Here is an 11,968-nt window from a genome sequence, read left to right on the forward strand (position 1 = left end):
CTGAGCGAACTGCGAATCCCGAGATACGATGATCTGATGCTTATTTTCGCAGTCAAGCTGAGCAAACTTCAGGCGCCCTCCAACGCGTAGAACTCCCCGGTGGTCCAGGAACGCTGTCAATCGAGTGAGTGAGTTAGACGGACTAAGACGTTGCCCTTTGGACAAGGTCATAAGCCCAGCTGAGAAGTGCGCAGACTGAGTGAGCTTGACCCAAAGCAGCCTGCTCGATGTCACCAGTGTTCAGAGCTGTTGCTAACGATGATCCAGGGATTCTTCTGAGACGAGCAATGACGCGCTAGCAGATGTCTGTAACTCGGAGCAGTTTGTCGAGTGAAAAATAGCGATGAACTAAATCCCAAATCTCTGGGCGCTGGACCTTCACGTTGAGAAGGACACCAGGTTTCTCTTCAAGATCTGGTGATACCACTGAAGCAAGCTCTAGAGATGGCCACGACGATAAGCTTTTCATGAGCCACGGTGGACCGTGCCACCAGAGTTCATGTGCAGAGAGCTGAGCTGTAGTTAGTCCACGAGATGCGCAGTCAGCTGGGTTTTCCTTGCCAGGAACGAGTTTCCATTGAGCTCGCGAGGTCTCTTGTATGAGCTGAACACGATTTCTTACGAACTCTTTCCATCTGGACGGGTGCGAGTTGATCCACGTAAGCGCAACTGATGAGTCGGTCCATAAAAACGTCGGAACGTTCGAGAGATTGAGCTCTCCTTTCACGTACTTTACGAGTTTGGCAAGCATAGCCGCAGCTGTGAGCTCTAGGCTTGGGATTGTCAGCCGTTTGAGAGGAGCTACTTTCGTTTTCGTGCAGACCAGATAAATCCGAAGCTCTTCATCTCCAGTAAAGACTTTGAGATAGACTACGGCTGACATTGCGAGAACAGAAGCATCTGAGAATCCATGGATTTCAATCGACGAATTCTGGAGAAGGCCTAACCATCTTGGAACGGATAACTTCGAGAGGAGAGTGAGATCATTCCGAAAACTTTTCCAACGCTGGGCAACTTGTTCTGGGACTTCCTCATCCCAACCGAGCTTTCGAATCCAAGTCTCCTGCATGAGTAGTTTCCCTCTGATCACGACAAGAGATAGAAATCCGAGCGGGTCGTAGATCTGAGCGATCTCTGAGAGGATATTCCTCTTAGAAANCCATCTTGGAACAGATAACTTCGAGAGGAGAGTGAGATCATTCCGAAAACTTTTCCAACGCTGGGCAACTTGTTCTGGGACTTCCTCATCCCAACCGAGCTTTCGAATCCAAGTCTCCTGCATGAGTAGTTTCCCTCTGATCACGACAAGAGATAGAAATCCGAGCGGGTCGTAGATCTGAGCGATCTCTGAGAGGATATTCCTCTTAGAAACTTTCGATTCATCGCTGGTCCGACTTGAGAAGATGAAGTTATCCGAGCTGGGCTGCCACGACAAGCCAAGAATTCGGGTCTCCGAATCCTCATAAACTCGCTGGTCATTGGAGGCACTATCAGGAGCGAGCCACTGGAGTAACGCTGGCCCATTACTATGCCATTTTGCCAGAGGCATTCCTCCAGCAGCGCGGAGATCACGAACTTCTTGCGCGGTCCTGACGAGTTGGTCATGCGTGTCCGCATCTCCACAAATGTCGTCAACGTATCTTCCTTTCACGATGGGCGAGACGGTCGAAGGGAACCGACGTCCTTCATCCTCAGCCAGCTGAAGAAGGACACTGTTCGCGAGAAACGGAGCTGATCTCGTGCCGTATGTGACTGTTGTCAGTCGATACGTGACTAGTTCTCCACTTGAGTTGGTCCATAGAATCTGCTGCAGGGGCCAGTCATCCTCGTGAACTCTAATCTGGCGGAACATCTTGGTGATGTCCGTCATGAAGATGACTTTATGCTGTTTTGACCAGAGCAGCACGTCCGACATATCTCTCTGCAACTTGGCTCCTGTGTGGAGAATGTCGTTGAGTGAGTTCACTGAGCTGGTCTTCGCTGATCCGTTGAACACTACTCTCAGTTTCGTCGTTTCACTGCTCTCTCTGACTACACCATGATGAGGTAGATAGTAACTCCTGTGAGCGTCAGATGGCCCTACCTGAAGCCCTTCAGAGACACTCAACCCTCCTGAAGCTTGGGCTTCATGTGCTAAGGTCGTCTCGTCAGAACGATAAGCGGAATCCGCCTGAACCGAAGACGAAGAGCGATGAGTCGAGCGAGTTACTAATCTCATATGGTCGAGATCTTCACATTCTTTGAGAAAGTCAGAGTAAAGCTGGAGAAAGCGCGCATCTTTTGAGATTCTAGCGAGCATCCGATGGAGACAAGCTAGCGCTGAATGATAGGAATTCCCTAATGACGAAACTGGAGCTGAGAAGAGCAAACGAACGATATATCGCCCTGAGCTATCCCTTGAGTGAGTCTGACGGAAGTGGTGTTCACACTCCAATTCTTCCGTTGAGAGATTCGCGTCAGTGCGCTCAGGAACTTCCTCCTGAACCCAAAACTTCGTGAGAAAGTCGTTGAGCTCGTCGTTCGATACACTGAGGTGATGAGAAGAGCAAGATGTTGGTTGATCAGGTCCCGCTGGTCCGTAAACAATCCAGCCAAAGCTGGTGAGTTGAGCGACTGGAGCCTGAACCCCTCCTTTAATCACGTTGGGCTTGATGACCTGACCAAAAACATCAGCACCGACGAGAAGGTCAATTGGTGCAGAGACTGGGAAATGAGGATCAGCAAGCTCTAATCCCTCGATATGATCCCACTTAAGGCCCTCTGCTGAGAAGAACGGCAGCGTTGAGATGAGACGATCAAGAGAGTGAGCTGTAACTTCAATGCGTTCTTCTGAGTGGATCAATTGTAGGGTGAGATGTACTTCGCCGGACGTTGTCCCAACCGATGATCCTCCCACTTCTGTAATGTGGATGAAACTACGAGTTTTCTTTAAATTTAACTTCCGAACTAATTTATCTGAGATGAGCGAGAGTTCGGTGCCTGAATCCAACAAGAGTCGAACTTGATGCGGAAGGCAATAATCTCTCACGAGAAGAGCTAAACAATTTGCGAGAAGGACTCCAGACCGAGAGGTTTGCGCAGAACGACTGTGGGCCGAACAAGGAATCCACGCTTAGGACGGTCCGCTTCAGGCCTGAGGATGAGCTGAAGACGTAGCCTGAGTAGAATCACCGGTGTGAGTGTACGTCGCGACAGGCACGCTGGTCAATGGATTCCGATCCGTTGAAGAGCGTTCGTGAATGGATGCCTGGCCGGTATCCATTGACGAACGGAAGTACTCGGTCGCTGAGCTCCTGCATCGTTGACAGGAACTCGAGATGCTGGACCACGCTGAGCTGGACGACGAGAGCGATCCAAATGCAGCAGGGTATGGTACCTCTCCTGGCATTGAAAGCACCTACGAGTGGTCTGACAGACCCTGATGCTGTGCTTCCCCAAACAGTTGAAGCACAGATAGAGACGATCCACGACTTCCTTTCGACCAGCTGGCGAAAGATTCTTGAACTGACTGCAAGTGCCGATTCAGTGCTCCTCCTTGCAGTATGAACAGGGATACATGCCCGCCTCAGCCCATGATTGAGCTGGAGTGGACTGTAGCTTGCGCGCTGGACCTTGAGGCTGCTGAGACGGTTGGTAAGCCGGCCGATTGGAGGTCACTGCGTTGACCTTGCCGCTGGACTTCGACGCAGGACGGGACTGCACGCTGGGCTGTGAAGATTTCGTCGAGCTTGAATTGTGAGAACCAGATCCAACTTCTAAAGTCTCCATTGCCCGGGAGCGACCTTATAGAAATTCGGCGAGCTGGTCCAGAGAAGGATACTCCAATGAGGCCCCGATTTCATTCTCCCACGCCTCTCGAAGCTCATTAGATAGTCGATGGACAATGACATGGACAACCACTGGACCCCAATGATCAGTAGGTTGCCCCAGAGCTTTGAGTGCGCTAAGTGCTTCAGAGACTGAGCTGGTCAACAGATTGAGCTCCGTGGCGCTGTGGGACGTCATCGAAGGCGGATGCAGGAGCTGGTCTAAATGAGCTGAAACTAACAAGCGTTGGTTCTCGTAGCGGTTCGTGAGGATTCCCCAAGCTATCGAGAAAGATTCCTCCGAGACGGGCAAATTCGAAATCAGCTTGAGATTGAGTGGTTCGCCAGAAAGAGCGAGACGAACGTAGTGCATGCGCTCAACTCCCGGAATGTCAGGGTTATTCCCGACCAAAGAGTGGAATAAGTCGCGCCATGGCCTGCATTCCTATAAACTCCAGAGAACTTAGGCAGCTCAATCTCTGGAAATGGTCTGATTGAGGTTAGGAGCTCCCTTATACTCCATCAGTTACGTGATCGTGGTCTTAGGTGTCGCGTATCTCGTCAGCGCTTGGTCAAAAACCTGATTTTTGAAATAAGAGCGCTCCAATAAACCCTCCATCTTCGAACCGCTAGCTACGAGCTTCTCATGAGTGGATTCAAGTTTGTCCCAATATTTCTCGAGCAGCACCAACTTAGACTCCAGTGCCACAAGTCCAAGCTGCATTGCGCTATCTCCCTTTGCTTCGTTACAAGTTTCCTCGATAAAAGCCGCTCGAGTCATTTGAAGCGTGATAGTTGCTTCTAGAGCCGACATGTTGGATACGACAATATGCGTTAACAAAAAAGAAACGAAAAGGAACCGATAACGCAAGTCGCAATCCGGAATTGAAAAACTGTTTTATTCCTCTAGAAAGAGCCGTTCAAAAACACGCGGAAACCCTAAGTGCCGGCCCGATGATCCCAAAAACAAACCGAAGTGTTCAAGACAAGAAAATAATAAAATTTTGAAAATAATTCCGAAGAGTTTCGAATGTCCAAAAAAAAACGAAAAATTAAATAAAGTGAATCGCCGACGCAGGTCAGCTGGTTCCAGGCACGAGAAATAAAAAAAAATCAATAAAGGAGAAATAGCAGTGCAAACTTCCCTTTAGACAGCGCTGGTCAGTTTAAATTACTCGCCTGGCCGGTATCGCAGGTCCCTGAAGTGATGTGAGTAGAACTGGTTGAGCACCCTTTGCGTCCACCAGATTCGAATTCCTGGAGCCGAGGGATGAGCACTACTGCTGAGCGCTGTCCGTTTTTCACTCCCGTTTTAATCACTTAAAAAACCCGAAAAACCGAAAAATATTCCACAGATCCGGCTCGAAGGACCAAAATTTTCGATGCTGGGTCTGAGATCTGTGGAAATTATGAGTGATGGGCAAGATAAAAACGGATTCTAACGGGAGCGGGAGAAAGTCCACAAATCACTACACGTGCACGTTGGTCACAAAAGTCAATTTAATATTTAAAGAAAGTCAATACTTACACTGGTGGTTTGATTAATCGAGATGAACAAGAGATTAACGCGGATCACAACAGTCAATAACGCGGTTCAAAGAATATAACGACGCCGAGCAAAAAGCCCGTAGAACTTGAGACAATCAAAAGTATTCGCGGAAAGCAATGTACACTATACGATGGCTGATATGCAAAAGAGGCCGATTGAAAGCCCGCAAGGTGGCACGTGTCGATCATCGTGGGTCCAAACGTGCCCCAATTTAAATGAGGGCGTTCGCTGGACACCTGTCCATCAAGTGGCGCCTCAGGTGTCGGAGGTGAGAGGCCACTGGTCAGTTCAGTCGGTTGCGCAGGTCAGTTAGGAGAAGCCATGCAAGCATGCAAGAGGAGCGAGTGTGCGTGAGCGTGTGTGTGTATGAGGAAAATAATTCGGTGGAAAACCGAACAGATTTCAATGCAATTAATGAGACATGGGGTGGTTTCAAATAATTTTTGAGGATTTTTTTTAGACTGGAGAATCTAATTTTTTGCTAATTTTCCATGATCCAAGGGGTTGAATGGGGTGAACAAGGTGTTTAAGAGGTGAAATGTCTTTTGGACATTCAAGGCATCCCCCCCAATGATTCAAATGCAATTAATTAGGCATGGAGTGGTTTCAAATAATTTTTGAGTCTTTTTTTAGACTGAAGAATTGAATTTTTTTCCTAATTTTCCATGATCCAAGGGGTCGAACGGGCTGCACAAGGTGTTTGAGGGGTGAAAATTTTCCTGGACATTCAGGGCATCCCCCCAAACAATTTAGGATTAATCAACTAGATATGGGGTCATTTTTAATAATTTTTTTGTCCTTTTTCAGAGTGGGGATTTCGACATTTCTTATAATTTTCCATGTTCAAAGGGGTTGCATGGGGTGCGCAAGGTGTTCCAGAGCTGCAGATTTCTGTAAACATTCGAAACATCCCCCCTAACGATTTAGGTTCAATTAACTATACATGGGGTGGTTTTTAATAATTTATTGATATTTTTATAGAGTGGAAAATTCGACTTTTTCTCTAATTTCCTATGTTGAAAGGGTTTGTATGGGGTGCGCAAGGTGTTTGACGATTCAGAATTAATGAAATGGACATGGGGCGGTTTCTATTTTTTATCTTCTTATCGCTTAGAATGTGACATTTGCCATGCCTCTTTTTCATCAAGGTCGAAGGGTTTGTCAGAGAAAGGAAGGTCCCCTGGAAAAAATTAATTGAATTATTCACTCATGGTGTGGCTCTTGTAATGTCTTCTCGATGTTTATTGCGTTCAAATCTGCGATCTATACAATGAGTTCTTTACAGAGTGCAGATATTATTCCCTAATTATCACTCCTGCAGACGTGATTTGCGGTGTGTTACATTCGTTTCACAAAAATTTCCATTGAACCTTTAATTAACAGATCATTGGGACTTTTATCGTTCTAATAAAAAGTCTGAAGGGTGTCATATAGAAAACAGTACACATTGAAGGTTTGATTGTATAGTGTTAATGAGGGACTCTTGAATAAACCAATGATCCAATGTTCTATTCACAATGATCGTGAATAACCATATCTTTAATAATCGAAAATTTCCTACATTATGAAACATTTTTCTATTTCTCCCATACATTTCGTACATCTATAGTTTTCTTCTCAATACACATACATTTCCCATTGATAATCGTTTATCCTATTAAGCTTTATGTTTCAAACAGCATTGCCATCGATTAGAACTCGTATCAATTCAAGAAACTGGCTCGTTGAGCCATACGGTGCTGTATCCTTGTGTACGCATCGCATACTAGGATCCCTTTTCATCTCCTTCAGAATGTCGTCGCTCTCCAGTAAGGCGTCACAATTGGTCAGCCTCCTCTCAGTGCTTTCAGTTAATGAGAACTCATATAAGTAGTTGGCGATACCAATGCGTGCAGTATTCATGTCGGCTTCCTCAAACAGCTCACTGGATCCGCTTGCAATCATATAAGCGTACATATAGACATATACACCGCAGTTGTTGGCACTCACGCCCGGTATTGACTTTTGTTCTGGGATATCTCGTGGTATGAACAGTTCCCATTCTTTCTGGGGCTGTCCTCTCGTTCTCTGACGACTTTTTGTTCCAACTCTCATGATGAATCCTGTTATGTTCTCAATGAAATTTTTCGGGGGTTCGCCATGTAAAGAATCGAAATAAATCATGAGCTTCGCTGGAAGTATAGCTGCTAATAACGTCCAGTTATTCCCACCTGCATTGTATGGTATTAACAATACATCGTAATTTGTAGGTTGTACCGTCTGTATCCACCTGGAAAATCCAATAGCTGGATGAGTGTCTACCATTTTCTTACAAAAATAGGAATCGAACGGTAAAAGTTTCAAGTCATTTCCTGCAGCTACGTCGGTTGGAGTACTCAAAAAAGCATTTATAATTTCACCATCCAACGCCTTCGTTGGTATGAGTCGTTTGAATGTTTGTTCATTCAACCACAGACCTGCAATGTTTCTTGATAAGAAAGGAAAATTGACCGGATAACGCATATCTTGGTCGAAGAAACGATCTTTAATACCATCGCGATTATAGTATACGGTCTCATCAAAAGAATCATCATCTAAATCTTCTAATCCTGTCGAAGGAAAATCTGCAAAGACGTCATCATAATCAGACTCATCATTTTCATTTGTAACATTCACTCCGTTCTGCTGGAAGTTACTGTTTGAATCCTCGCTTTTGTCTTGCTCCCTTTTATCACTGGCGTCATCAACATCGTTACTGTCGCCTTCTGGAGTAGCAACTACTTTCTTCGCTCGAAAATAACGTAACTCCCTCGCGTCTCTTTCTTTTGCCGTACGTACCGTCGCTCCATTTTTCGGTTGCTAAATCGGGATTTGTTGACAATTCTCGGCGCTTTTGCGAGGGTTTTTGCTGATATTGCTGAGGTTTTTTGCTGATATTTTGTGCTCGTGTCTTTGCTTTCAGTACGCGACCCATCTTCTGTCGTTCTGTGAGTTGAGGGGGTAACCTGTATGCTAACCACTGCTTTGTTTTCTTTTCCAACAATCTTATGAAAGTCCCGTGTGCCAACTTCTTCTTCTTCTCCATCACATCACTCTTCATCCTTTTAAAATGATTTTCTATTGCTGCATCACTGTCCCTGACGATTCCAAATTGTTGGATGAAATATGCACACCATAAACCTGCATATGGTATTATCCAATCGAACATGTAACTGAAAAATCTCGGTGCGTAATATTCATTTTCTTCCAACTCATCGGGCGATTTGTCGGCGGTGAAAGTCTTTGCATGTTCCTCCATTTGCTCATGAATCTACGCAAAATATTTGTAAAACGGCGAATCTCTCCTCGATTTGCCATCGTTGAGATCCTCGTTTTCAGTATCATCTTTGAATTCTTCACCTTCGTCACCCTTCATCTTGCTTGCCTTTTCCTTTTCCTTACCATTTGCACCATTTTTTTGCTCACCTTCATCGCTACTTTCCGAAACTTCTTTATTAATTTTTGTAAATTCTTCATTCTTACTCCTAGCGACATATTCGTCAACAAATTTTTGATACTGAGGAATTTTATATTTCATCCCAAATATCGCATAAAGAGCTTGGAAGGCTTCTCTCGCTTCTTCTAACTTTTGCGAATGGATCAGTTTCGTAGCTAATGGTCCAACAAGCCTTTTTTGGTCTCTGGTTTTATATTTTGTTTTCGCTTTTCTGATGATTGTGTTTAGAGTATGCGTAGAACATATATGAACAAGAGTGGAAGTCAATTTTTGCCCCGCTACCAATATTCTCCATAATTTCTCAAGATAAGAGTTAACGCTTGTTTGTTCGAGGGCCAAAATAAGTGCAGAAATCCCGGCGATACTAAAATCCAGTTCAATTTTGAAGAATATCACCTTCCGCTGTGTACATTGTTTTACATCCCTGAAATTAAGCTCAGTGGGCCTGCCATGTCTGAGATGGAATGGCCATCTGACAGGAATTGTAGTAAAGGAAATGCACCCCCATGTTCCTCAGTCTCTGGAAGAATCAAGGCGTAATACAAGATAATTTTTTGGGTTTCGTCTAATTGGCTCACTACAGATCCAGTTGCATCGAAGTACGCAAAAATGGGTCCATCGAGGGAGAGGAGATATTTTATCTGTGGTTCTGAGTACATTGTGACTTGATATTTCCTTTGAATGTATCCTGAAATTTTATCGCGAGTCCAGTATGGATCCTTTTCGTATTGTTTCGTCATTTCGTATATATCAACCAATGGGTGCGGATGTAATCTTTCTTTTAATCGGTGTTCACTTCTTATTTTTTGAACTATTTCGATACTTGGCGCTTCATCTCTATTTCCGAGTTGTTGAGTCAAAGAATGTGACTTGAAAAACATTTCATCCTGCAGATTAAATGCTGTCCCAACGTTTCCCATTTTTTGGCTAATTTTTCTCGTTCTTTTCCCGTGATTGGTTTTCTGTAAACTTCTCCTGGTTTGTGTTCAATTTTCTTCGTCTGTGAAACTGTTACCCTTGTGTTCTTAAAAGGTTTTCCTATTGGCTCATTCACTGCGCACTTGAAGTGCATACATAAAGAATTTTTACATTTCACAATCGCGAAAAAATCATGCTGATTTTTTTTGGTTCTCTTGCCATAACATCGATAATAGCGGGCTCTCAATGAGCATCCTTTATACACATCACGTTTCTTCATATATTCTATGAATTTCGTCGTCCACCCCGTTTTTAACTTACATTTCGATATTAAATATGATCTCCAAAACCTCTTGGGTAAAATGAAATCTTCATTATGGAATTTAAATGCAGATTTAACTTTCTGTGTGGAGATTCTCGGTCGTTTCCGGGTTGATTTTGTAGGGTAAATGATTTTATCGGTAGAAGAGAAAAGGTTATCCATCGGAGATAAGGCAAATTTAAGAAAAAAAAATATGAATGAGGAATTAAATCTCGTCTAAATATTTACATGATTTATGACTGAAGGGTCCGAGCAATCGAAAGTACGACACCTCGCTCTCTTTCCTCCTGACCGGTGCCACGACAACATCTCTCAGTATACTTAAATCCATTGGGATCCCAAAAATCTTTAAGTCGCACAAGTACACGTGCAAATTTTGGTTAATTGTACATGTTGAACTGCAGTCAACACGTATGAGATAAGTACAAACGTTTTATACCTTTAAATTGTTGGATTTTTATTGAGTTCGATGGTGGCGGAGGATTGAGGCAAATTCTCCTGAATATATTTTTTCTATTGTCGAGATCCTACAATTCGATTGGCCATTTTGAAATTTCTCGTATTCATTATTTCTTGAGATCATTTGTTGGGAGATTGACGAGAAATTGAATTTTTCAATTGTATTGAGTCATTATTACGATAACAATTAATGTGTTGAGGAATGGGTTATGCGTGATGAATGAATAATTCGAAAGAACATTTTTTTTTTATATTTGTGATTTAAAGAAAGTACGAAGACTAATCTGGATAATTTATAAGACTTGACCGATTATCTGACAATTTTCTCATGAAATCATGTTTTTGACGAATCCAAGTGACTAAAGCAATAAATAATCTTAAATAACTTCGTATTGGAAATACTAGTGTCGATTGTGGTTCATTTATCAATGCTTTTAATTTATTATTTATTTGAAAATATTGAGTGCACGGAAATTCTACTTCTGAGGATCTTTATTGGTTCTTTGTTTCTTCTTCTCGTTATAAATTTATTGATTATTGTTCAATCCCTTTTCTTAGCTTTCTGGTGAATTTATCGTTTCTTACACTCAACAAAATATCCTCCATTAATTTCGTCTAAACATCTACATCAAATAAATTTCATTATAATTTCGCACTTTCGGGGTCTTCATTGCATTTTTCCGCGTTTCCCTCGCCCAAAACTTCTTCAAGATCTGCATCATCTTCGCTGGAATCATTGTCAGCTACATCGTGTGAAGAAGGTGGGGGAACATAATCCGGGGAATCAGCTTCTTCATTCATATCTTCATCAGCACGCTTCAATGGGGGGGATGTTGTGGCCCGGCTTTTTGTCTGTGTAAAGGAACGAGTAATTTTTTCAGTTTCCTCAGGCGAAGACTGCTCATGTATGGAAACCCGTTCATCGCTGCTCATCCCGCTTCGGTTTCCGAAGATGCTATGGGCTGTTGGGGTTTTCACTGACGAATATTGTAATGGTACATCATTCTTTTTCTTCGGTTCTGGAGTCGAAGGTACGAATTCATTGTTGACAGGGTCACTAATATCGTTATCCTCCTATGAATCATTATTTTCATTCGCTGGAAACTGTGACGGATATTCTCTCTGGATAAGTAAAGAATTAAGGGTTTGTTCATCTGCAAAAATGTCTGATTTCTCATGTGTGCGAACATCACAAGTTGTCGCTGTGAAACTATTATCATCGGATACTTCAAGGGAATGATGTCTGGATGAATGCAAGAGGGTATTCGATTTTTCTCTTACAGGTGATGATTTTGATAATCGAGTATTATTCTTCGGGTCATTTCCTGAATTGTCCTATTCTTCCGTTGATTTAGGCCACTTGGATGATGGTTGCTTAGGATTCACTAAAGAGAGATTCTGATCATTGCTTGGGTCTTGTTCATCATTTTCATGAGAGT

At 43.4% G+C, this 11,968-nt stretch overlaps 1 protein-coding gene across 1 annotated transcript; it reads right to left on the reverse strand.

Moving 5' to 3' along the window:
• Nucleotides 1-295: 295 nt before the first annotated feature.
• On the reverse strand, nucleotides 296-3,768 carry LOC107044224. Its single transcript, XM_015266031.1, has 3 exons — nucleotides 3,557-3,768; nucleotides 3,279-3,508; nucleotides 296-2,898 (listed from the first exon to the last, which is right to left on the reverse strand). The coding sequence occupies exons 1-3, from the start codon at nucleotides 3,766-3,768 to the stop codon at nucleotides 296-298; spliced, it is 3,045 nt and encodes a 1,014-aa protein (XP_015121517.1).
• Nucleotides 3,769-11,968: the final 8,200 nt, after the last annotated feature.

The sequence above is a fragment of the Diachasma alloeum genome, unplaced genomic scaffold (assembly GCF_001412515.2).
Source record: "Diachasma alloeum isolate Michigan unplaced genomic scaffold, Dall2.0 Dall_scaffold_00690, whole genome shotgun sequence".
Classification (NCBI taxonomy): Eukaryota; Metazoa; Arthropoda; class Insecta; order Hymenoptera; family Braconidae; genus Diachasma; species Diachasma alloeum.